Source organism: Erythrolamprus reginae, chromosome 3, assembly GCF_031021105.1.
Source record: "Erythrolamprus reginae isolate rEryReg1 chromosome 3, rEryReg1.hap1, whole genome shotgun sequence".
Lineage (NCBI taxonomy): Eukaryota > Metazoa > Chordata > Lepidosauria > Squamata > Dipsadidae > Erythrolamprus > Erythrolamprus reginae.
Genome location: NC_091952.1, coordinates 256,309,176 through 256,336,265, shown reverse-complemented (window position 1 = coordinate 256,336,265; position 27,090 = coordinate 256,309,176). Strand labels below are relative to the sequence as shown.

Sequence of the window (27,090 nt, the reverse complement as noted above, 5' to 3'; positions counted from 1 at the left end):
AGGGTGCATGCATGAAATCTCCCCGCATGGTCCTTCCGTTCTGGCTTTTAATCCTTGGGTTTTTTTCTCAACTCTCGTCCACAGCTCTTCGCCATCGGGAGTTTTTGAGAAGGAATACGAGCTCTACCGAGATTACGGCTCCGATGGACAACGGCTTCACTACCGGTGAGCAGCCTCCCTCCAGAGGAATCTCCCTTCAACCTTGAAAAGGGGTGGGCTTCAAATTCTCTGATTTCCCCAGCCAGCAGGCTTGAAGATGTGTGGACCTCAACTTTTAGAATTCCCCAGCCAGCATCCTTTCAAATGCATAGACTTCAATCTCCCAGAATTCCCCAGGCAACAGGATTTAAAGTAGTGTGTAGAATTCAACTTTTAGAATTCTGTTTGAAGAACAGAACATAGAATAGAGAATATATGGAATGGAATAGAATAGAATAGAACAGAATAGAATAGAAGGAATGAAGAATAGAGCAGAGTAGAATAGAAAGAATATAGAGTAGAGTAGACTAGAACTAGACTGGACTGGACTAGAGTAGAATATATTAGAGTAGAGTAGAATAGAAAGAATATAGAGTAGAATAGAATACAATAGAAAGAATGAAGAGTAGAGTAGAATTGAATAGAAGGAATGAAGAACAGAGTAGAATAGAGTAGAATAGAATAGAAAGAATATAGAGTATAGAATAAATAGGAAGAATGAAGAGTAGAGTAGAGTAGAATTGAATAGAAGGAATGAAGAACAGAGTAGAATAGAATAGAAAGAATATAGAGTAGAGTATAGAATAAATAGGAAGAATGAAGAATAGAATAGAATAGAATAGAATAGAAAGAATATAGAGTATAGAATAAATAGGAAGAATGAAGAGTAGAGTAGAGTAGAATTGAATAGAAGGAATGAAGAACAGAGTAGAATAGAGTAGAATAGAATAGAAAGAATATAGAGTAGAGTATAGAATAAATAGGAAGAATGAAGAATAGAATAGAATAGAATAGAAGGGATGAAGAACAGAGTAGAATAGAATAGGAAGAATATAGAGTAGAGCAGAGTATAGAATAAATATGAAGGATGAAGAGTAGAGTAGAGTACAGTGGTACCTCAAGATACGAACCCCTCGTCTTACGAACAACTCGTGATACGAACCCGGGGTTCAGAAAAAATTTGCCTCTTCTTATGAACTTTTTTCGAGTTACGAACAACTTCCGGGTTCCGCGTTCGGGAGGCTGCTGGGAAGCCCCCTGGCTGTTTTAAAAGGTGACCGCCGGGCTGGGGGGCTTCCCAGCAACCCCCCGAACCCCAACCCGGAAGTTCGGGAAAAGTTCGGGGTTCGGCAGGTTGCTGGGAAGCCCCCCAGCCCGGCGGTCACCTTTTAAAACAGCCGGGTGGCTTTCCAGCAGCCTCCCGAAGCCGAATGCCAAACCCGAACTTCCGCGTTCGGCATTCGGAGGCTGCTGGAAAGTCCTACTTCTTTCCCCCAGCCAAAACCCCAAAGCCTGTTTGCTGCCACATGATTTAGCCAGGACAGGAGCGAAGTGACGTGGAGGAATGGGGAGCTGAAACCGGGCGGTTTCAGCTTTCCATCCCTTCACGTCACTTCGCCGCTAAATCGTGTGGCAGCAAACATGCTTTGGGGGTTTGGCTGGGGGGGAGGGAGTTAGGAAGGTCCTACTTCTCCCCCCCCAGCCAAAAACACAAAGCCAGGCAGCCTCCAGCCGCCAAAGGAGCCTCCTGATTCTCCCCGCTTCTCTGTCCCGCTCATTGCCCGTGTCTGGCAGAAGCTGCTGCCCGATTGCTCTTAGCCGGCGGGATGCAAAGTACTGGGGTGGGGGGGTGTCCTGACAGCACCCCCACCCCAATGTGAGCGGCGGGGAGTCACCCATGGCCGGCAGAAGATCGCTCTTGCTGACCTGATGCCTCGCGGTGAAGCCGGGCAAGAGCGATCTTCTGCCGGCCATGGGTGACTCCCCGCCGCTCGCCCATGGCCGGCAGAAGATCGCTCTTGCCCGGCTTCCCCGCGAGGCAGCAGGTCAGTATCCTTGGCGGGCGAGCAGCGGGGAAGCCGGCGGCTGTGGCAGTTGCTGCAAGAGGCTTCCCCGCCTCCTCAAAGCAGCCTCCCAAACCCGAACTTTCGCTGAGAAGCCCCGCCGCCCGGCTGTCACCTTTTAAAACAGCCGGGGGGCTTCTCAGCAGCCTCCCAACGCCGAACCCGGAAGTTCGGGTTTGGCGTTCGGGTTCAGGAGGCTGCTGGGAAGCCCCCCCGCTGTTTTAAAAGGTGACAGCCGGACGGCAGCGTTTTTTTGCGGGGGTTTTTTTGTTGTTGCACAGATTAATTGACTTTACATTGTTTCCTATGGGAAACAATGTTTCGTCTTACGAACCTCCTCCTTGCACCAATTAAGTTCATATCATGAGGTTTTACTGTACAGGAATGAAGAATAGAGAAGAGTAAATTAGAAAGAATATAGAGTAGAGAAGAATAGAATAGGAAGAATGAAGAGCAGAGTAGATTAGAGTAGAATAGAGTAGAGTAGCGTAGAGTACACTACAGGAATGAAGAATAGAGTAGGGTAGAGAAGGGTAAAGTATGGTAGAGTAGAGTAGAATAATCCAATGAAGAGTAGAGTAGATGAGGGACCTTGGAGGTCTTCTAGTCCAACCACCTGCTTAGGCAGGAAACCCTGCACCACTTCAGAAAGATCCAATATCTTCTTTAAACTTCAAGTGTTGGAGCATTCACAACTTCTGGAGGCAACTTCTGGTCCACTGATTAATTGTTCTCGCTGTCAGGAAATTCCTCCTTAGTTCTAAGTTGCTTCTCTCCTTGTTTAGTTTCCATCCATTGCTTCTTGTCCTATCCTCAGGTGCTTTGAAGAATAGGTTGACTCCCTCTTCTTTGTGGCAACCTCTGAGATGTTTGGAAGGCTGCTATCATGTCTCCCCTGGTCCTTCTTTTCATTAAACAGAGGGAGAGAATCGAGATCACGTGAAGGGTTAATGCCACTTTATAGGGCCTTGGTAAGGCCACACGTGGAATCCTGTATTCAGTTTTGGTGGTCACGATACAAAAAGGATGTTAAAACTCTAGAAAGAGTGCAGAGAAGAGCAACAAAGAGGATTCGGGGACTGGAGGCTAAAACATATGAAGAACAGTTGCAGGAACTGGGCATGGCTAGTTTAAGGAAAAGAAGGGACCAGGGGAGAAATAATAACAGTATTCCAATATCTCAGGGGTTGCCCCAAAGAAGAGAGAGTCAACCTATTTTCCAAAGCCCCTGAAGGTAGAACAAGAAGCAATGGGTGGAAACTAAACAAGGAGAGAAGCAACTTAGAACTAAGGAGAAATTTCCTGACAGTGAGGACAATGGATCGGTGGAACAGAAGTTGCCTCCAGACGTTGTGAATGCTCCAACTATTTGCGATTTCCACTACCAGTTCAGCCAAATTGTACCGAACCCGTTGAATCCTACCTCAGCAGCCAGGGCATGGAGAGAAATAGGCACTCCGTTGCAAATTCTGGCTTCTTCATTCCCTTGGGTTGTGCAGGACAAATACCTTTTAATTTATTTTATTTATTTTGTAATTTATTTATTAATTCGATTCTTATGCCGCCCTTCTCCTGAGACTATTCCAGCTCCAGGGTCTTCCTCCTCCTTGGGGAGGATTTTAATTTCGTTCCTTTCTTTTTAGAACGTCTTCAAAATTCGAACGGCGGCTGCGAGCCCTAGTGGTTAGTGAAACCTCAGTTGCCCACGCATCTGCGTCATTTTCCGCCTATGTTTCGTGGCTTTTGGGTGACTCACTGAATGGGGGGTCTAAAGAGTTTGACTGCAGGAGAAACATAAGCGTTTGTCCTTCGGGGGGAGAAACCGGTCGAAAGCCGTCCGCCCGGTTCTCTGAGCCGGCAAAGGAGAGTTAAATAAATGTTAAGAGATGATTGGAAACCGGGAGAGAAAACACCAAAGGGCAAAATGTCACCGTGTTGATATATATAAGCTTTGGGCGGCAGTGACCTTCAAAATCCTGGAGACGGTCCTTTCGCTCGTCTTATAGCATGGAGGATTGTGGAGCAGAGGAGCGGCAGGTAAACATTGGAGGTAGAAGAAGGGACCCTAGAGGTCCTCTAGTCCAACTCCACTGCTCAAGCAAGAGACATCGCTGGGGATTCTTCCTCACCCAGATCCCAAAGGTGCTGTTCTGACCCAGCTCCCCAAACATGACAAAACCTCAATCAATGATTCCTTTATTAGGAGGGCCAGCAGCCCTGGCGAAAGTCTCTCTTTCTCTCACCACAGGCAACTATATATTTTATCCTTCAGCCCTTTAATCCTCTTTGTTGCTCATCTCTGCACTCTTTCTAGAGTCTCAACATCTATCTGTCTGTCTGTCTGTCTAGCTATCTGTCTATCTATCATCTCTATCTATCTGTCTGTCTGTCTGTCTGTCTATCTATCTACCTACCTACCTACCTACCTACCTACCTACCTAGCTAGCTCATCTATCTATCTATCTATCTATCTATCTATCTATCTATCTATCTATCTATCTATCTATCTACCTACCTACCTACCTACCTACCTACCAAGCTATCTCATCTACCTACCTACCTACCTACCTACCTACCAAGCTATCTCATCTACCTACCTACCTACCTACCTACCTACCTACCTACCTACCTACCTACCTACCTACCTACCTATCTATCTATCTATCTATCTATCTATCTATCTATCTACCTACCTACCTACCTACCTACCAAGCTATCTCATCTATCTATCTACCTATCTACCTACCTACCTACCTATCTATCTATCTATCTATCTATCTATCTATCTATCTATCTATCTATCTATCTATCATCTGTCTGTCTCTATCTATCTAACTATCTATCTATCTATCTATCTATCTATCTATCTATCTATCTATCTATCTATCTATCATCTCTATCTGTCTGTCTGTCTGTCTGTCTGTCTGTCTGTCTATCTATCTATCTATCTATCTATCTATCTTTCTATCTCTCTGCTATCTATCATCTATCTATCTATCTATCATCTATCTATCTATCTATCTATCTATCTATCTATCTATCATCTATCTATCATCTATCAATCAATTAATCAATCAATCAATCTATCTATCTACCTATCTATCTATCTGCTATCTATCTATCTATCTATCTATCTATCTATCTATCTATCTATCTATCTATTCACATTTATATGTAATAAGAATTCCCCAGTATTTCTCAGTTATTTTGTTGGATGGACTTTAACTCCCAGAATTTATTTATTTATTTGTCTGTCTGTCTGTCTGTCTGTCTATCATCTATTTATCATCTTCTAACATCTGCCTGCCTGTCCGTCTGTCCATCCGTCTGTCCATCCATCCATCCATCTCCCTCCCCCCCCCGAGATTAGGATTGCCCCCTCCCTCCTTGCCTTTCGCAAACTCCTGAAAACCCACCTCTGCCGTCAGGCAATGGGGAAATTGATTCTCCTGGGTCGTTTCCGTTTTATGTATGGTTTGTTTGAGATGTATGATTGTTTTTTATATTAAGGGTTTTAAATTGTTTTTAACTATTGGATTTGTACTGTTTTGCTGTTGTGAGTTGCTCCGAGTCGCCGGAGAGGGGCGGCATAGAAATCTAATTAATAATAATAATAATAATCATCATCATCCATCCATCCATCCATCCATCCATCCATCCATCCATCCATCCATCCATCCATTATCTGTCTGTCTGTCTATCTATCTCATGGCAACCAAAACTGAATGCAGTATTCTAAATGTGGCTCCTATTTAAATGGTTGTCCAGTAGGACTCCAAGATCCCTCTCACAGTTCCTACTGTTGAACAAGGTATCACATATATACTGTACCTGTGCATTCTTTGGTTCTAACGGAAGGAGCTTCTTGGATGAGAGGCCTTCAAAGAAAAGAAGAAAGAAAGTCCAGTTGCCTTTTAAAAAAATTAAAAGCAACTTTGAGCTAAGCCCACAATGCCTAATTTTAAGCTTGCAGCCTCAAGAAACGTTGGGGCGTAGTTTGCACAGACCTCCCGTACTTCCTGTTTAATGAGACAGAAGGAGAGAATTAATTACATATCAGCCTGGGGAGAAATCGCACTGACTATAATTAAGTTTGGAAGTACAGGAAACGCAAAGGAAAGGCACAGCCTCCTTTAAAAGCAAAACTTCAATTTTGGAAACACTGCATCATTTTCTGCGCAACTATGGATAGTTCTGAACTTGTGGCCAAAATTGAGGCATGAAATTCCGTTGCTAAGTGTTGTGGTTAGCTCTGGCCCAGCTCCTGCCCCAAGGAATGTGCAGGTGGATGTGGGGGAGACATCCACATGCCGCAGGCCTGTTTTGCTCCCAGTAGAATCTGCCGACGAAGCCTCCTTTGACAAAGGAAGCGTGAGTGACAGGGAAGAGAGGAGTTTGGCAGACAGCCCGGGAAGAGATCAGTAATCTGTATCATCCCTGGATTCTGAACAAGAATTAATGACACATCCATGCATGCGTAGAGTGATGCATAGGAGAGAACAACTGAAGAATTATTACAAGAGAAAATGAGGCCACCTGTGGTTTGGTGGGGTGGCTGTAATTAGTGCTACAGATAAAAGTGCAGCCTGGTGTTTTAGCCTCATGGCAGTTTATCTGATTCATTGTTTCATCAAGATTGTGGTTTTTGCTCTTCAGGATTGTGTGTGTGGACTCTCTGGACTTTAGAATTGGACTCAATTTTCCAGTTATTGGGTGAGCAATTGGACTGCATTTAACCTGTGCCTTGTGTGTACCAGAAAATCCCTTTGACATTTAAAAAGGGAGCTGTTTCTGTTTTTCTGTTTATAAAAACTTTTGGGTTTTCCTTTTATCGTGTGGTGTGTGTCTTCCTGGACTAATTACCCTGTGATTACGAGCGGTTGAGACACGCCGGCAGAACACTAAGTGAGGAAGAATTTGCGACCACAATTGCATACAATCGGTATGAATGATATCAGTAGTGAATCATGTATCAACCTAAAAAAGCATGGCAGACACGACAGCCCTACCAGGTAGAAATTCAGCTACTTACTTACGACCATTTGTTTAGCAACCATTGGAAGTTACGACATCACTGAATAAAAGGGATTTGCAACCTGGTCCTTGCAATTTGCAACTCTCGCAAGAGCTGCTGATCCAGTTCTACAGAGGAATTATTGAGTCTGTCATCTGCACCTCTATAATGGTCTGGTTTGGTTCTGCAACCCAACAGGACCGACACGAACTTCAGAAGAGAATCAGAACTGCAGAACAAAACAATGGCTTCCCACCTGCCTTCCATTGAGGACCTGTAGACTGCACGAGTCAAAAAGAGGGCGGGGAAAATATGTACTGACCCCTCGCATCCTGGACACAAACTGTTTCAACTCCTACCCTCAAAACATCACTACAGAGCACTGCACACCACAACAACTAGACACAAGAACAGGTCTTTCCCAAACGCCATCACTCTGCTAAACAAATCATTCCCTCAACACTTATTAAGTCTGCACTACTGTTATTACTAGTTTTTTCTCATCATTCCTATCACCCATCTCCTCCTACTTATGTCTAGGACTGTAACTTGTTGCTTTTTTATTAATATTGATTGTTCCCTCATTGCTTATTTGACCCCTATGACTATCATGAAGTGTTATCTCATGATTCTTGACAAATACATATTTTCTCTTATGTACATGGAAAGCATAAACACCAAAAGCAATTTCCTTGTGTTTCCAATCACATTTGGCCAATAAATCTCATCTCTTCTCTTCTCTTCTCTTCTCTACTCTACTCTACTCTACTCTACTCTACTCTACTCTACTCTACTCTACTCTACTCTACTCTACTCTACTCTACTCTACTCTACTCTACTCTACTCTACTCTTCTCTACTCTACTCTACTCTACTCTACTCTACTCTACTCTACTCCCTTTCCTTTCCTTTCCTTTCCATTCTATATTTTTCTCTTCTCTTCTCTACTCTACTCTACTCTACTCTACTCTACTCTACTCTACTCTACTCCCTTTCCTTTCCTTTCCATTCTATATTTTTCTCTACTCTACTCTACTCTACTCCCTTTCCTTTCCTTTCCATTCTATATTTTTCTCTTCTCTACTCTACTCTACTCTACTCTACTCTACTCTACTCTACTCCATTTCCTTTCCATTCCATTCTATATTCTACTCTACTCTACTCTATTCTATTCCATTCCATTCCATACATCCGTGTTCTCCAGAAGACATAAAATTAACAGAGTCGCATTTGGGCTCCGTTTGTACAAAGAGATATTAATCATCGGTGCTCAATCCGAATCCGTGTTCTTTGGCAAAGCAAACCCAGCAGTAAAAAATGGCACGAACATGTCCAGCCTGCAAGGCCCGGGTGACAGCTTGATGATGCATCGGGGTGGAGAGGCCACCTGGAAAACCCTCACCGAGCCGAGCAGCCGTGGCTTCGTTCCTGTCTGGGACCTCATGCGTCTCTTAAAAAGGGTTTTCAACGCTGGAAAATCACCTCCTTTTTTCTGTCCCACACGCAGCGAGCGTCACAATTAGGTGCAACTCCGATGCAAAGAGCGGAACCAGAGCCCAACTTGAGACGGGGAAAAGTGCAAAGTTCTTTTCTTTTTTCTTTTTCTAAATCATTGAGCAAATGTGGGAAAAAAACACAAATGGCTGCACCACCAACCACGGGCAAATTACTGTATTTTCCGGAGTATAAGACGCACCTTTTTTCCTCCCTAAAAGAGGCTGAACGTAACTTTTTTGAAGCTTTTTTTCTCCAGCCCTAATTAGGTGCTAACCATCTTCCCAGCTCTTTTTTTAAAATTATTTTTTATTTTGAAAAAAAGACAAAACTTTGACATACATACATAGAAAAAACAACAGTGCATACAAAAAAAGGAGCTCTAATCGCCCCGCTCTGTGAGGCTTCGCAGAGGCTTCTCCCCACCCTTTCCAGCTCTGTTTCCTCCCAGGAGATTCCTAGAGAGGCCCCATGGAGGCTTCTCCCCGCCTTTTCCCACCCTGTTTCCTCCCAGGAGATTCTTAGAGAGGCCCCACGGAGGCTTCTCCCTGCCTTTTCTGGCCCTGTTCCCTCCCAGGAGATTCCTAGAGAGGCCCCATGGAGGCTTCTCCCCACCTTTTCCCACCCTGTTTCCTCCCAGGAGATTCTTAGAGAGGCCCCACAGAGGCTTTCCCCCCCTTTTCTGGCCCTGTTTCCTCCCAGGAGATTCTTAGAGAGGCCCCACGGAGGCTTCTCCCTGCCTTTTCTGGCCCTGTTCCCTCCCAGGAGATTCCTAGAGAGGCCCCATGGAGGCTTCTCCCCGCCTTTTCCCACCCTGTTTCCTCCCAGGAGATTCTTAGAGAGGCCCCACAGAGGCTTTCCCCCCCATTTTCTGGCCCTGTTTCCTCCCAGGAGATTCTTAGAGAGGCCCCACGGAGGCTTCTCCCTGCCTTTTCTGGTTACAGTTTCAGAGGCTCGGGTTTGTAAGTGGAAAAAGGTTTTTGAGAAGAGGGAAAAAAAATCTTGAACAGCTGGTTTGTATCTAGAAAAGTTCATAAGTAGTGGTGTTCGTATACTCAAATAACACATCATAGATATGAATGAATAAAATATTCTCATTGAATCCTTTGTTCTATACAAAATTGAATGTGCACAACAGCAGGTGAAATTGATTGTTAATCAGTGTTCCTTCCTAAGTGGACAGTTTGATTTCACAGAAATTTGATTTGCTTGGAGTTATATTGTGTTGTTTAAGTGTTCCCTTTATTTTTTTGAGCAGTGTATATATATATATGTATGTATGAGTATATATATATATGTATATTAGAAATTTCTGGCGATGTTTCGACGAGGTCCCACTCGCGATCTTCAGGCTGGTGTTTCTGTCCTTGTTCTAGGGCAAACACAGCGAGACCTGAGCTGCCTTCCTTCTATAAATACTAGTGGCTGGGTGTGGTTTGATGGCTCAGCAATTGCCTGCTGTGTAGAAACTTCCTGGTGAGTCAGTGGGGTAACACGTGGGGTCATTGATGTAGCTGAAATATGCTGATTAGTTAATGGTTGTGGATTAGGGGTGATATCCTGAGTAGTTGGAGCTTGCAGGCTACTTGGTTGTTTTGCAATGTGTGTTCTGAGTCTGGTTTCAGTTTGAAACCAGTTTGAAACCGGTCTCGCTGTGTTCACCCTGGAACAGGGACAGAGGCACCAGCCTGAAGATGGCGAGTGGGACCTCGTCGAAACGTCGCCAGAAATTTCTAAATCCTACATGGGAAGAAACCCGAATGTACCAAGACCGTCATACCTGTACCCGTGAAATTCTACGAAAACAAATATATGTATATATATTTCTCCTGACGTTTATGGATAAAACCGAATCTCCACCAAGAGCTGATTTCAGGTCGGAACCAGCTTAAAGGAGCCTCGTTCTGTGCCACAGCTACAAGCAACATCAGATGCCATTTCTTTTCCTAATGGCTCCTGTGGCCGACGACCGACGGAGGTTTTTACACACTGGTGGGTTTTAATTACAACAGGTGTTTCCTGCCTGCTCTTTTTTGGAGGCATTTGGTAAACTTATTAATCCTGGGAATGAACAGATTGGCAGGCAGGGCCTCTGGCTAGATGAGTCCCAGCAGTTGAGAAAACTCGGTTGTGCCCGGAAGAGCGATGGCAACGGCAGAACCCAAGAGAAAGGGGTAGGATTCCCCCAACACCCACTCCTTCCCTTGCTCCAAACCAACCTTCAGAGATGCCTGAAGGAAGATGCTCTAAAGCTGGAAGAGAAACAGAGCTGGGAGAGACCTTGTCTACTCTACTCTTCATTGCATTATTCTACTCTACTCTACTCTACCGTACATTACCCTACTCTACCCTACTCTATTCTTCATTCCTGTACTCTATTCTACTCTACTGTACACTACTCTATTCTACTGTAATCTACTCTGCTCTTCATTCTCCCTATTTTATTCTATTCTATTCTTCTCTAGTCTATACTCTTTCTACTCTCCTCTCCTCTCCTCTTCATTCCTGTACTCTACTCTACTCTATTCTACTCTAATCTACTCTGCTCTTCATTCTTCCTATTCTATTCTATTCTATTCTTCTCTAGTCTATATTCTTTCTACTCTCCTCTCCTCTTCATTCCTGTACTCGATTCTATTCTTCATTCTTCCTATTCTACTTTACTCGACTTTATACTCTACTCTATATTCTTTTTATTCTATTCTACTCTACTCTGTTCTTCATTCCTTCTATTCTATTCTACTTTACTCTTCATTCTTCCTATTGTATTCTATTCTCTACTCTACATTCTTTCTACTCTACTCTACTCTAATATATTCTTGTCTAGTCTAGTCTAGTCTACTCTACTCTATATTCTTTCTATTCTACTCTGCTCTATTCTTAATTCCTTCTGTTCTATTCTATTCTATTCTACCCTACCCTACCCTACCCTACCCTACCCTACCCTGCCCTATTCAGTCTATTCTATTCTACCAACCCCTACCACTACCCCTATTCCTATTCCTATTTTTTTGCCTTTTTGGATATCTTATTAATCCATGCAGTGCTCATTTATAATACGAACACACACACACCACCACCCCAAAAGAGAACCATGCACATTTCAGATGCAAATATAGGCTTTGTAGTCCCGAGGACGAACATCCATACCCATCCTGCTGGCTTTTCTCTTTTTGGAGTGAGAAACACTAACGCGAAGGTACAGAGACAGGAGGGAAAGAACAATAAGCCGGAAGTAACGGTGGGCAGGAAATAAAAAGAGAAAAGAAAAGGCATTTTAATTTAGCCTCCACCAAAACCGTTCCATTTGTCTACCCTTTGCAAACAAAAATAAAATCCCTTTTCTTTCTCTCTTTCACCACTTCGTAGGTTGCTTTTTGTTCTTTATTGAACGAACACACTCGCCCTTTTCTCGACGGCGCTTTTATGAAAGCGTTCAGCGGTTAGGAAAACCCATTAGCGGTGCAGGACAATAAAAGCCGACTCTTCGCTGAGCGTTTTCTTCTTTCTTTCTTTTTTTCATTTTTTTTCTATCTTCTTAAATTTGGGAAGGACTGTAAAAATAGATAGAGGTTGTTGCAGTGCGGTTTGGAAATGAGAAGAGGCTTTGTCCTCTAACGCAGTATTTCCCAACCTTGGCAACTTGAAGATATTTGGACTTCAACTCCCAGAATTCCCCAGCCAGCAAACGCTGGCTGGGGAATTCTGGGAGTTGAAGTCCAAATATCTTCAAGTTGCCAAGGTTGGGAAACACTGCTCTAACATGAAGCTAAATGATCTCACGTTGTTGTGTTTTTCCCCCCAAAAGACTTTAAGATTAATCCCTGGATAGTTCAGTGGATTTCAAGCTGGCTGAAGCATAGACATCAGAGAGTTATTGTTAATGGCGAGTATTCTGAGCAGAGTCAGGTTACAAGTGATGTGCCACAAGGGTCTGTTCTGGGTCCTATTCTTTTTAATATGTTTGTGAGTGACATAGGGGAAGGTTTGGTAGGGAAGGTTTGCCTATTTGCCGATGACTCTAAAGTGTGCAATAGGGTAGATATTCCTGGAGGGGTCTGTAATATGGTAAATGATTTAGCTTTACTAGATAAATGGTCAAAGCAATGGAAACTGCAGTTTAATGTTTCCAAATGTAAAATAATGCACTTGGGGAAAAGGAATCCTCAATCGGAGTATTGCATTGGCAGTTCTGTGTTAGCAAAAACTTCAGAAGGGAAGGATTTAGGGGTAGTGATTTCTGACAGTCTCCAAATGGGTGAGCAGTGTGGTCGGGCAGTAGGAAAAGCAAGTAGGATGCCTGGCTGCATAGCTAGAGGTATAACAAGCAGGAAGAGGGAGATTGTGATCCCCTTATATAGAGCGCTGGTGAGACCACATTTGGAATACTGTGTTCAGGTCTGGAGACCTCACCTACAAAAAGATATTGACAAAATTGAACGGGTCCAAAGACGGGCTACAAGAATGGTGGAAGGTCTTAAGCATAAAACGTATCAGGAAAGACTTCATGAACTCAATCTGTAGAGTCTGGAGGACAGAAGGAAAAGGGGGGACATGATCGAAACATTTAAATATGTTAAAGGGTTAAATAAGGTTCAGGAGGGAAGTGTTTTTAATAGGAAAGTGAACACAAGAACAAGGGGACACAATCTGAAGTTAGTCGGGGAAAAGATCAAAAGCAACGTGAGAAAATATTATTTTACTGAAAGAGTAGTAGATCCTTGGAACAAACTTCCAGCAGACGTGGTTGGTAAATCCACAGGAACTGAATTTAAACATGCCTGGGATAAACATAGATCCATCCTAAGAAAAAACACAGGAAATAGTATAAGGGCAGACTAGATGGACCATGAGGTCTTTTTCTGCCGTCAGTCTTCTATGTTTCTATGTTTCTAAGATTACTGTTGCGAAGTAGGAAATGCTGCCACTCACCTTCCATTAGAGAGAAAAAAAACCAACCCAATTTTCAATATCTACCTGGCAGAGTTATGGATTCTCACGTGGGTAATTATATTAGTTACGATTATCCCACTAGGCGAGGCACAGCTTGCTCGGCTAGGTAGAAATGTTACTCCGGGCTTATTTTGAAGGATTGCAGAAGTAGGTGGCGAGGGAAGCCGCCTGGGGTGGGAGCGTCAGCAAATATAGTTCTAACATCCAGGTCCATTGATTTTTCCAGGAAACAAGCTCACTTAGAGGAATCTCAATCACACAAGGCACCAGGTCCTGTACTAGTGGTGGAGAACCTTTTTTCCCCCCTCGTGTGCCGAAAGCGAAAAGGGAGCTGCGGGCGGTTGCGCACGTCAGCATGAAATTTGGCTTTGGCACATGTTCCGGACAACAAATCTCACACGAGGATGTGCGCACGAGTGAGATTTCTGCAATTTCCAGTCGTTCTTTGCTTCTGCACATACAGCGATACCTCGTCATACAAACTTTTCGAGATACAAACCTGGGGTTTAAGATTTTTTTGCCTCTTCTTCCAAACTATTTTCACCTTACAAACCAAAGCCGCCGCCTCTGGGATGCCCCGCCTCCAGACTTCCGTTGCCAGCGAAGCCCCTGTTTTTGCGCTGCTGGGATTCCCCTGAGGCTCCCCTCCCCCCCTATCTGGACCGGGAGTCACTGCTCACAGTCACTCATGCCCTCATCACCTCAAGGCTCGACTACTGTAACGCTCTCTACAAAAGTGTTCGGAAACTTCAGATCATGCAGAATGCAGCTGCGAAAGCAATCATGGGCTTCCCCAAATATGCCCATGTTACTCCAACACTCCGCAGTCTGCATTGGTTGCTGATCAGTTTCCGGTCACAATTCAAAGTGTTGGTTATGACCTATAAAGCCCTTCATGGCATTGGACCAGAATATCTCCGGGACCGCCTTCTACCGCACGAATCCCAGCGACCGGTTAGGTCCCACAGAGTTGGCCTTCTCCTGGTCCCATCGACTAAACAATGTCGTCTGGCAGGACCCAGGAGAAGAGCCTTCTCTGTGGCGGCCCCGACCCTCTGGAACCAGCTCCCCCCAGATATCAGATTTGCCCCCACCCTCCTTGCCTTTCGCAAGCTCTTTAAAACTCACCTCTGTCGTCAGGCATGGGGGAATTGAAATTTTCCCTTTCCCCTAGGCTGATAGAATTTATACATGGTATGATTGTATGTATGATTGGTTCTTTAAATTGGGTTTTTAAAGATTATTTTTAATATTAAATTTGTTCACATTATCTTTTTTATTGTTGTTAGCCGCCCCGAGTCTTCGGAGAGGGGCGGCATACAAATCTAATAAATACAAATACAAATACAAACCCCACCTCCGGACTTCCGTGTTTTTGCGATGCTGCAGGGGAATCCCAGCAGCGCAAAAACGTGCGCTTCGCTGGCAACGGAAGTCCGGAGGTGGGGTTTCCCAGCGAGGGGAGCCTCAGCGAAATCGCAGGATCACAAAAACACGGAAGCCCGGAGGTGGGGTTTTGAGGATTCTGTATTTTTGCGATGCTGCAATTTCACTGAGGCTCCCCTCGCTGGGAAACCCCACCTCCAGACTTCCGTTGCCAGCGAACCGCCCATTTTTGCGCTGCTGGGATTCTCCTGCTGGGATTCCCCTGCAGCATCACAAAAACATGGAAATCCGGAGGTGGGGTTTCCCATGGAGGGGAACCTCAGGGGAATCCCAGCAGCACCAAAATGGGCGCTTCGGCTGGCAAAAGGGGTGAGTTTTGGGCTTGCATGCATTAATCGCTTTTCCATTGATTCCTTTTCCATTTTTTCACCCTACAAACCTCGTCCCGGAACCAATTAAGTTCGTAAGACAAGGTATCACTGTATATGGAATCAGAAAAATAACCGGAAATCTCGGAAATAGAAACCTAGAAGATTGACAGCAGAAAAAGACCTCCTGGTCCACCTAGTCTGGCCTTATACTAGTTCCTGTATTTTATCTTAGGATGGATATATGTTTATCCCAGGCATGTTTAAATCCAGTTACCAACCACGTCTGCTGGAAGTTTGTTCCAAGCATCTACTACTCGTGCGAATATTCCAAGCATCTACTACTAAATTTCATGCTTGTACATGTCCTCATGTTAAATTTGGTGTCCTGTGCATGTGTAGAAGCCAAATCTTACACTGATGTGCATGGGCAGGCAACGGAATTGCAGAGTTCTGTGGAAAGCACACCGTAAGTGGCCGGAAGTGCAGTCTGTCCCTAGCCCATACCCATAATGCAATAGCCTTCCTGCACATCCCGGTCTCTGCACATACATGCTCTGAGCCCCACTCATGCACATATGACCCCCCCCCCCATTTGGGCCTCACATCCCAAAACAGTGGTGGGAGTGAGGGAAAACTCCTTAAAACTCCCTCTGCCATCAGGCATGGGGGAATTGAGGCATTCCCCCTCCCCTGGGCCTATACAATTTATGTATGGTATGCCTGTGTGTATGTCTGGTTTAATAATGGGGTTTTTAAATGTTTTTTAAATTTATTAGACTTGTTGTGAATTGTTCTGTTGTATGTTGTGAGCCGCCCTGAGTCTACGGAGAGGGGCGGCATACAAATCTAATAAAATGAATGAATGAATGAATGAATAAATGAATAAATGAATAAATAAATAAAGCCTCCTGTCCCCAAATGGACCTCTGAGGGGGGGAAGCCTCCTCTTGTGACCTGTCCGTGTCCTGTGCAGCTGGTCACGGATCCCGAGGATCGAGAGACACCTTGGTGTGATGCCCTAGGCCCGTGCACCTGACACCTGAGTCCGATAGTGAGGAGGTTGGAGAGGATTTGGTGTCAGAGGCTGAAAGCCAACCAGGGCCTTCTGCACCTCCTGAGGTGCACATGAGTGACTCAGGGAAAGAGGAGGAGCGTCTTCTTGATGCTAGGGTATGCTGGGCTGCTAGAAGGAAGGAATGGCTAAGTAAGAGGAGGTCTCTTCGTGAATAGATCTGTAGAGGAATTGGCCACGTCCTTAGACTATTTAAGGCTTAGCCACATGATGCTTCAGTGCAGAGGATAACTTTGTTTTGTTCTGGTTTCTCCCTCCCTGCCCCCTCCCCCCCCCTCCCCTCTCTCCTGCATTTTTCTTTAGATTCTTTACAAACCGGCAAATTTCAGCTAATGACATCCGGGCTGTCTACCAAGCTATCATAAGTCCCAAAGAAGGAGATTGCTTTGATTAAAGTAATGATCTGCTTGTTTTGGTTTGTCTTTGGCCTCTGGCCAGTTGTGAAACATAGAAACATAGAAGACTGACGGCAGAAAAAGACCCCATGGTCCATCTAGTCTGCCCTTATACTATTTTCTGTACTTTATCTTAGGATGGATCTATGTTTATCCCAGGCATGTTTAAATTCAGTTACTGTGGATTTATCTACCACGTCTGCTGGAAGTTTGTTCCAAGGATCTACTGCTCTTTCAGTAAAATAATATTTTCTCACGTGGCTTCTGATCTTTCCCCCAACTCACCTCAGATTGTGTCCCCTTGTTCTTGTGTTCACTTTCCCATTAAAAACACTTCCCTCCTGAACCTTATTTCACCCTTTAACATATTTAAATGTTTCGATCATGTCCCCCCTTATTTCCTGAACTTTTAAAAAGATATTTATTATATCTCAGACTTGTTAACTTAGCAAAAATTCAGGAGTTTGAGAAATGAAATATATTGTTGGTTTTAAAACAGTAGCATTGGTATTAGTAGCAATGGTTGTATTAGTGTCATAGCAGGGCAAGTTCTCCAAATGTTTGCCGAAGTAGGAAGCCCCCATAGACAGGCTGGGTCATTTGGGGTTCTACCGATGAAGGCTCTTCTGTCCTGTCTCTTTTTGTGTTATGGATGTAGAGAGAAATGCGACGCCTGTGGACAAGAAGACATCTGTTGTGTTTCTTCCTGATCCCCATTCTTCTTTTTCTCCTCCACTCAGGGCCTCTTCTCTCCGATGGAACACGGGGACAAAGGAACGGATGCTGATCAAGGTGACGGACCGCGAGCCCAGCTTCCTGATGCACCAGGGTAACGGCTACACCCTTGACCATCAGCAGGGCACCCGGTCGCGGAGGCCCTCGGGCGGTCAGCCGTCTCCCAACCTCCAAACCTTTGCCACCGATTCCGACAACTCGGTCTTCTTCCCCGAGCGGAAGCAGTCGCCCTTCCTGAAACGGGCCGACCATGTGGGCAGCTGCTCCCCGCTACTGGGGCGGGGGGACCCTTTCTGCTCCCCAATGCAGGGCCAGCACCGCAAGCACTCCAGCGAGTCGCAGCCGTCCTCTCCGCGCTACGCCTACGAGCCGCCCTTGTACGAGGAGCCTCCCATGGAGTACCAGGCCCCCATCTACGACGAGCCGCCGGTGGATATGCAGTTCGAGGCCAGCGGGAGCTACAAAGCGGGCTCGCCCCAAAAATCCCCCATCCGCAAACCCCACCCGTTCCTGCAGTCGCCCAAACAGGGTTCCAACTCCCCCTACCAGCAGTTGGTATTGACCAAACAGAAAGGCTCGGACCGCTTCATGAGCCTGGAGTACAGCCCGGCGGGCAAGGAGTACGTGCGGCAACTGGTATACGTGGAGCAGGTGGGGTCCAGCCCTACCATGAAGAGTGCCCCCCGCCACAAATACTCCCCCAACCCTATCGGCGGCTCCTACTCGCTCCAGCACAGCCCCTGCCTGATGCGGGACCAGCGCCTGGAGATCAAGTCGGGCGATTACAGCAGCATGGAAGCCGCCGATTTCCGGCACAGCCCTCCGGCCGTCATGCCGCTGCAGGGGGAGGACTCCATGTCCTGCTCCAGCCAGCAGAACACGTTGTCGTCTACGGGTTACTCCCCGGGCAGCCGCAAACGCAAGAGCCGGAAGCCCGCCTTTTCGTACGACCCCAACACGTCGTCCACCGACGGCTCCGGCGAGCGCGACGAAGGCATGCTCGAGGACAGGCCCCTGTCTGCGTGCAGCCGTTCTCCGGGCGGGCGCCTGGAGAGCCGGTCGATGGAGGGAGACTCCTTCAGGGGTTCAGTGGAGCCCTTCCTGGCGCAGGCCCGGCTGGCTTGGGAAGCTCAGCAAGCCCACTACCACATGAGGCAGCGCAGCAGCTGGGACTCCCAAAAGGACGGTTCGGGGTACGAGAGCGACGGGGCCGTGCCGCTGCCGATGCCGGGGCCGGTGGTGCGCGCCTTCAGCGAGGACGAGGCTCTGGCGCAGCAGGAGAACAAGCACTGGAAACGCAACCCGTTTGAGAAGTTGGCCTTTCCGCAGATCCTGTTGGAGAAGAGCGTGTCCGTCCAGACGAATTTGGCCTCGCCTGAGCCGTACTTGCATCCCTCCCAGGTAAGTCCAGCAGGCCGAGGAGTGAGCAGGAAATCGAAGGAGGGCCGATGCTTAGGAGCCCTGGTGGCACGGTGGTTAGTATCTGAAAGAGTAGTAGATGCTTGGAACAAACTTCCAGCAGACGTGGTTCGTAAATCTACAGTCACTGAATTGAAACATGCCTGGGATAAACATATATCCATCGTAAGATGAAATACAGGAAATAGTATAAGGGCAGACTAGATGGACCATGAGGTCTTTTTCTGCCGTCAGTCTTCTATGTTTCCATATTTCTATCAGGGGCGGATTCAACTTACTTCCGCCACTGGTGAGCTCTGTGACTCCAGCGGGTCCGCGCATTGGAGCGAGATTTGGCTCCAGTGCATGCGCAGTGTTCTGTCGGGCTCTCTGGTAGAATCCTCCCAAAAATGCACAGATACAATTTCAGACACACACACGTTTGAAAATTCAAAACAATGTTCTTTATAATGAAAATTCCCTTAAACCAAGCCCTCTTTTGGGATAGCAAAGAGCCCTCGTCTCCAAACAAACTGGTAATTTGTACAAGTCCCTTATCAGTCCTGTGATACTTAGCTTGCAGCTGTGAGGCAATTCACAGTCCTTCTTCTTTCACAAAGTGAAAGCGGGGAAAAATCAGCACACAAAAAGTCAAAGTCAGCAAAGCAGTCACGAAACACAATGATCAGATAATCCTCCACAATGGCCAAACCCACAGGCTGCTCTTTATAGCAGCCTCACTAATTACCACAGCCCCACCCAACCACAGGTGGCCTCATTTTCTTTGATAATAATCTCTCAGTTGTTGCTGCCTATGCATCGCTCTCCGCATGCGTGGCTGTATCATTAATTCTTGTTCCAAATCCAAGGAGGAGAGAGATAATTGATCTCCTTCTGAGCTGTCTGCCACACTCTCCTCCTCCCTGTCACTCATGTCTTCTGGGTCAGAGGAGCCTTCATCAGCAGATTCCACCGGGGGCAAAACAGGCCTGCAGCATGTGGATGTCTCCCCCACATCCACAGTCCTTGGGGCAGGAGCTGGGCCAGAGCTAACCACAACACGCAGGAAGCAAAATCTAGGATTTGCATGTGTGTGAGATTTTGGCAGGGTTTTTTGCTTCCACGCATGCACAGAAACATGCGAAACCGCCCAAATGGTGCTTAGGGATATCTTGGATTGATGCTTATCAATGCTTATGACTTGATGCTTACGGACATCTTGGATTGGGTGGGCTGCCAAAAGGGGGTGTTGGGGTTTCTTTGTAATAGGCATCTTGGGCGCCTTTTTCCTTCAGACTTTGCGTAATGTCCAGCCTGCTTCGCTCAGAATTTAGGACAGCAAAACTCAGAGCCCATTTTGAACTTGGAAGGTCACTTTTACTAAATCAGAAGTGAAGGCAAAGAAAGAAAAAGAGGCTCACAAGATGCCTATGACAAAGTAACCCCAAAGCCCCCACGTTGGCAGCCCAGCCAATCCAATATGTCCATAAGCATCGGGTGGGCGCATCTTCGCTGCCCTGTCACACTACTGCAATGCTCTCTACATGGGGCTACCTTTGAAGAGTGTTCGGAAACTCCAGATCGTGCAGAATGCAGCTGCGAAAGCAATTATGGGCTTCCCCAAATATGCCCATGTTACTCCAACACTCCAACACTCCGCAGTCTGCATTGGTTGCTGATCAGTTTCCGGTCACAATTCAAAGTGTTGGTTATGACCTATAAAGCCCTTCATGGCACTGGACCAGAATACGCCCGGGTACCTGGCCGTGGCTTGGCTGCGTTCCTGCGAAGAACCAATAGGAAAGTCCCGTCGACTAAACAATGACATCTGGCAGGACCCAGGGGAAGAGCCTTTTCTGTGGCGGCCCCGACCCTCTGGAATCAACTCCCCCCCCGGAGACCAGGACTGCCCCCACCCTCCTTGCCTTCCGCAAACTCCTCAAAACCCACTTCAGTCGTCAGGCATGGGGTAATTGATTCCCCTGGGCCGTTTCTATTTTATGTATGGTCTCCAAAATAGAAACATAGAAACATAAAAGATTGACAGCAGAAAAAGACCTCATGGTCCATCTAGTCTGCCCTTATACTATTTTCTGTATTTTATCTTAGGATGGATCTATGTTTATCCCTGGCATGTTTAAATTCAGTTCCTGTGGATTTACCAACCACGTCTGCTGGAAGTTTGTTCCAAGGATCTACTACTCTTTCAGTGAAATAATATTTTCTCATGTTTCTTTTGATCTTTCCCCCAACTAACTTCAGATTGTGTCCCCTTGTTCTTGTGTTCACTTTCCTATTGAAAACACTTCCCTCCTGGACCTTATTTAACCCTTTCACATATTTAAATGTTTCGATCATGTCCCCCCTTTTCCTTCTGTCCTCCAGACTATACAGATTGAGTTCATGAAGTCTTTCCTGATACGTTTTATGCTTAAGACCTTCCACCATTCTTGTAGCCCGTCTTTGGACCCCTTCAATTTGATCCATATCTTTTTTTGGTGAGGTCTCCAGAACTGGACACAGTATTATTCCAAATGTGGTCTCACCAGCGCTCTATATAGCGGGATCACAATCTCCCTCTTCCTGCTTGTTATACCTCTAGCTATGCAGCCAAGCATCCTACTTGCTTTCTGTACCGCCCGACCACACTGCTCACCCATTTTGAGACTGTCAGAAATCACTACCCCTAAATCCTTCTCTTCTGAAGTTTTTGCTAACACAGAACTGCCAATACAATACTCAGATTGAGGATTCCTTTTCCCCAAGTGCATTATTTTACATTTGGAAACATTAAACTGCAGTTTCCATCTCTTCTAAAACGAGGACCCAAATTGTTGGGGACAACAGGTTGACTGTAAACATTTTCGAGAAGGCTGGAAATAAGTCTAAGTGCTATTGCTCCTTCTTTGGGTTCAGACCTGCATTGCTTCCCTTCTCTTTTTACTTTGAAATTGCTGCTGCTGCTGCTGTTGTTCTTGTGGTTACAGTCGGTGATGACAATGAGGATGTGATCCATTCGATCGTGCCAGATTCTTGCCAATCCTCTGGGATTTTGCTTGCTTGCGATGCTGCAGAAACTCAGAAATTGTGTATTTGTTTTGAGCTTTGGTAGCCTTGTGATATAACAAGGCCTAACTTATGTAATGTGTCACATTTGCGTCACTGCACAAATGATAACGGGTTATGCAAGTTGCACCAAGATATCCTTTGTATAGTCCGGTCGGGATGCTTTTGAGGTCAAACATACGGTTCCGAAGGGCAGTTTGGAGAAAACAAGCACCAAGCGAAAAATGGAGAAATTGTGTTTTAGAGAGAGAGAGAGAGAAAAAAAAGGAAAGAATGATTGAAAGCAAAGCAGAAGTCTTCGTTCTGTGGGATCCTTGGTGCTCTCTCAGGGTGATGGGTTGCTTGAAGACGTTTCATCACCCAGCTAGCTAACATCATCAGTGCTAAAAGAGAGTGGGGTTTACAGAAAGGAGGAGGAGGAGGAAGTCTATGACTGTGGGGTCTCTGAGCTTGCTTGTTTTCTTCCAAATGTTCCATTACCCTACAGGGTATCGTCATCAGTGCTAGAACAGAGTGAGGTTTGCACCTTCTAGCACTGATCATGTTACCTAATTTGGTAATGAAACGCCTGCAATAAAACAACCAAGTTCAGAGAGCATCAAGGACCCCATAGTTCTTCTTCTCAGTCCTTCTCTGCCTCCACCTCCTCCTCCCATATTATGGTTGGCTCCGGCCCAGCTCCTGCCCCAAGGAATGTGGATGTGGGGGAAACATCCACAGGCCACAGGTCTGTTTTGCTTCCGATAGAATCTCCTGACGAAGGCTCCTCTGACGAAGGAAGCGTGAGTAGCAGAGAAGGGGGGAGTTTGGCAGACAGCCCAGGAGGAGATCAATCATCCTTATCATCCCTGGATTCTGAACAAGAACTAATGACAGATCCACGCATGCGTAGAGTGATGCATAGGAGAGAACAACTGAAGGATTGGATCGTTTATAAAGGAGGAAATAAGGTACCTGTTCTGTCCCAGCGACGAGCCCCCCCCAAAATAGGCCCCCACAGACAGATTTTACAAGATTTAAGCATGTCATTCTAATATTTTTAGGAGCAGGAAGGTTTGGATTTAGAAATCCAGAAACAAAGCCAGAAATAAGTCTCCTTGGTGCCAGCTGCTATTTAGGGTCCAAAACAGAAAACCAAAAATTCACAGATATTTTCTTTGCTCACACAGCTCTCGTTAGCTGACTCACTCTAAGTTGGCAGGAAGCCCGGAGATAATGAGCCCAACTCCCCAGTTCGTAGTTCATCATTGAAAAAATAATATCCCAAGAGAGAAATCCGAGCAGACCTCTGGAACATGACGGAAGTTGACTTCCGCACTGAAGCATCACGTGGATCAACTTTAAATAGCCTAAGGGTGTGGCCACTTGTTCTAGAGATCTATTAGAAACATACAGAAAAAGACCTCATGGTCCATCTCGTCTGCCCTTATACTACTTCCTGTATTTTATCTTAGGATGGATCTATGTTTATCCCAGGCATGTTTCAATTCAGTTCCTGTGGATTTGTTTGTTTGTTTGTTTGTTTATTTATTTATTAGATTTGTATGCCGCCCCTCTTTGTAGACTCCGCAACCACATCTGCTGGAAGTTTGTTCCAAGCATCTACTACTCTTTCAGTGAAATAATATTTTTTCACATACAAGTCCAATAAATAAATAAATAAATAAATAATTTCTGGAGCCTTAGTTTACCAACCACATCTGCTGGAAGTTTGTTCCAAGCATCTACTACTCTTTCAGTAAAATAATATTTTTTCACATACAAGTCCAATAAATAAATGAATAAATATTTTCTGGAGAGCCTTAGTTTATTTACTGAAACTAATTAAAAAAACCTCCAAATTTTAACTAAGTAAAATTACAAACCATGTAAAAAAAAGTACAAACTAAGTTAAAAAAAAATCCAAATTTTACTTCTAAGGTTTACTTCCAAATTTCAACCATTCAATCCCTTTGTGTATATTATTCAGGCTGCTAAAGTTTAACCCCACAATTGGGTTGTGGGGGGTTTTTTTTTGCTTCTTCTTCTCTTTAGCAAGACTTAATAGAAAATCCGCCTACTTAAATCACCAACCACGGCTTGATCCTGAAGTCCATTTATTTATACCTTAAGGCTGGACACAATATAACTCCAAGTCAATCAAACTTCTGTGAAATCAAACTGTCCACTTAGGAAGCAACGCTGATTGACCATCAATTTCACCTGCTGTTGTGCACATTCAACTTTGTACAGAATAAAGTATTCAATCAAAATATTTCATTCATTCAGATCTAGGATGGGTTCTTTGAGGGTTCCCTTGATTTTTTTTGAGCAGTGTGTTTGTCTGTGTGTATAGTTTTTAATACATTTTAAATGTTCCAGAGATGGCAATGGCCTTTTCATTTATAAATACACCTGGAACTTGCATTTTTAGGACAATTCTTGATATGTGTGTATGTTTGTGGATATGTGTGTGTGTGTGTGTGTGTGTTCGTGAATTTTCACAGGTATAAGTATATAAGTCTTGGCATATTTGTTTTTCTTCCCGTGTAAGTTTCAGAGATTGCTGAGTTTCTGGCCTCCGATCTTGGAAAAGGGGATTAATGCCATTTGAAAGAAGGAAATTTTTTTTGTAAAAATCTTCCTGACAGAAGCTGTGGAAAGGATTTGCTTAAGTGGGGGAAGGAGGAAAGAAGGTTTCCAGAGAAATGAGGATGACTCATCTTTGGGGCCTGCTGGATAGCTTTAAATTTGGAGATCTTAGTCCGCGATGGAAAGCTTGCAGGAGAGACGCAGCAGACAGAAAACCTCTGTTAAATCTACCAAAAAAAATTTCCTTGGGTGCAGAAAGAGTGTGCATGCACGCTATCGCGCATGTACTAGTGCTCACACCCATAATTCAATGCCTGGGTAGGATGAAAACAGCTTCTCCTGTCCCCTGGAGGCTCTCTGGAAGCTGAAAACGCCCTCCCCGATTCCCTCCGGAGGCTCTCTGAAAGCCGAAAACGCCCTCCCCGATTCCCTCCGGAGGCTCTCTGGAAGCCGAAAACGCCCTCCCCGATTCCCTCCGGAGGCTCTCTGGAAGCCGAAAACGCCCTCCCCGATTCCCTCCGGAGGCTCTCTGGAAGCCAAAAACGCCCTCCCCGATTCCCTCCGGAGGCTCTCTGGAAGCCAGAAACGCCCTCCACGATTCCCTCCGGAGGCTCTTTGGAAGCCAAAAACGCCCTCCCCGATTCCTTCCGGAGGCTGTCTGGAAGCCAGAAATGCCCTCCCTGATTTCCTCCGGAGGCTCTCTGGAAGCCAGAAACGCCCTCCCCGATTCCCTCCGGAGGATCTCTGGAAGCCAAAAACACCCTCCCAGAACCTCTGTGCGAGCCAAAAATCAGCTGGCCAGCACACACACACACATTGGAGCTGAGCCAGGGCAACGACACACATGCCAGCAGATATGGCTCTGCATGTCACCTGTGACACCCATGCCATAGGTTCGCCATCACTGGTGTAGGGTTTCCTGCCTATTGTGATCCCGCTGTATAGAGCGCTGATGAGACCCCATTTGGATTACTGTGTCCAGTTCTGTAGACCTCACCTACAAAAAGATAGTGACGAAATTGAAGGGGTCCAAAGACGGGTTGCAAGAATGGTGGAAGTTCTTAAGCCTAAAACGTATCAGGAAAGACTTCATGAACTCAATCTGTATAGTCTGGAGGACAGAAGGGAAAGGGGGGACAGGATCAAAACATTGAAATATGTTAAAGGGTTAAATAAGGTCCAGGAAGGAAGTGTTTTTAATAGGAAAGTGAAACCAAGAACAAGGGGGCACAATCTGAGGTTAGTTGGGAGAAAGATCAGAAGCAACAGGAGAAAATATTATTTTATTGAAAGAGTAGTAGAGGCTTGGAACAAACTTCAGTCACTGAATGTAAACATGCCTGGGATAAACATAGATCCATCCTAAGATAAAATACAGGAAATAGTATAAGGGCAGACTAGATGGACCAGGAGGTCTTTTCTGCCATCAATCTTCTAGGTTTCTATGTTTCTAAGCATGGGGTTGGACTACAAGACCTCCAAGGATCCCTTCCAACACCGTTATGTCGTTAGTCTGTTTTCCTTAAACCATAAAAAGCCATATGCTTCTGCTATTCTGTTAAATTTGGCCTGCTCTCAACCCGTTTTATAATCCCACGAAGCTCTAAGCTTCTAACACATGTTTACCCTCTGCCTAAGATTGATTATAAGCTTGTCCCGAGCTGGTTTATTCTCTACTTGGAAGATGGTTCCAGCAAGAGAAGGAAGAAAGATATTCACCAAACACGGTTGCAAGAAACTCGGAGAATTCTCCCACACCCCTGCAGTGTTTGGAAAGGATTCAGTATCCTTTGGTCATCTTAAGTGTTGATGCAGTGGGAACAGGGGTCAGGAATATCTCTTGGGGGAGGTTTGACCTTAAATGGCAAACAGGTTTAAACTTTTCCTGCACGGAACCCTAGTAAATATTTGAAGGGTGTCACGAAACACTCCAAATCTCAAATTAAAAAACCCACTCCTGGCAAAGGACTGTATTCGCTAACACCACAATCACAGCCTGTGGTTTTAACTCTTTATTTTGCTCTGTGGAAAGTTAGCACGGAGTTCGTCAAAGTGAGATGCAACCCTGGGCACGGCTGGTTGTTTGAGAGAGCTCCTTCTGCTTCGTTAAAATGTTTAGCCTACTGAATTTTTTTAAAAAAAGTTAATTTGTAAGTGTTAATCCTGATTTTTAACCTCTGTTTTTTTCTGTTTCTGTTCAGGCGTTTCTATGGTTTTATATTGCAGAATAAGCCACCCAATTGGGTGAGATGTAAGAAACTTAATGCACAGTTGAGTGAACCAAATGAATAAAACAGAACTTTTAGAAATGTTTCTATTCTGAAGACAAATTTGAGTACATTTTAGCTAATAGGGCAGGTGGCAAGTGCCACCTGTAAAACATTTTACAAATATTTACAAATATTTACAAATATTGTATTGGGGTCGTGATTACTGACAGTCTCCAAATGGGTGAACAGTGCAGTTGGGCGATAGGGAAAGCAAGTGGAATGCTTGGCTGCATAGCTAGAGGTATAACAAGCAGGAAGAGAGAGATTGTGATCCCCTAATATAGAGCGCTGGTGAGACCCCATTTGGAATTATACTGTGTTCAG

At 45.2% G+C, this 27,090-nt stretch overlaps 1 protein-coding gene across 3 annotated transcripts in view; it reads left to right on the top strand.

Moving 5' to 3' along the window:
- Window positions 1-27,090, top strand: part of ARHGAP39 (Rho GTPase activating protein 39) — a 150,181-nt gene that overhangs the window by 92,335 nt on the left and 30,756 nt on the right. For all 3 annotated transcript variants that reach the window (XR_011558768.1, XR_011558767.1, XM_070748376.1), the window contains exons 3-4: window positions 85-165; window positions 17,467-18,862. Coding sequence is in view for 1 of the 3 variants with exons in the window: in XM_070748376.1 (XP_070604477.1) it covers window positions 85-165; window positions 17,467-18,862 (1,477 nt within the window). In the remaining 2 variants the exon portion in view is untranslated. The remainder of the gene's footprint in view (window positions 1-84; window positions 166-17,466; window positions 18,863-27,090) is intronic.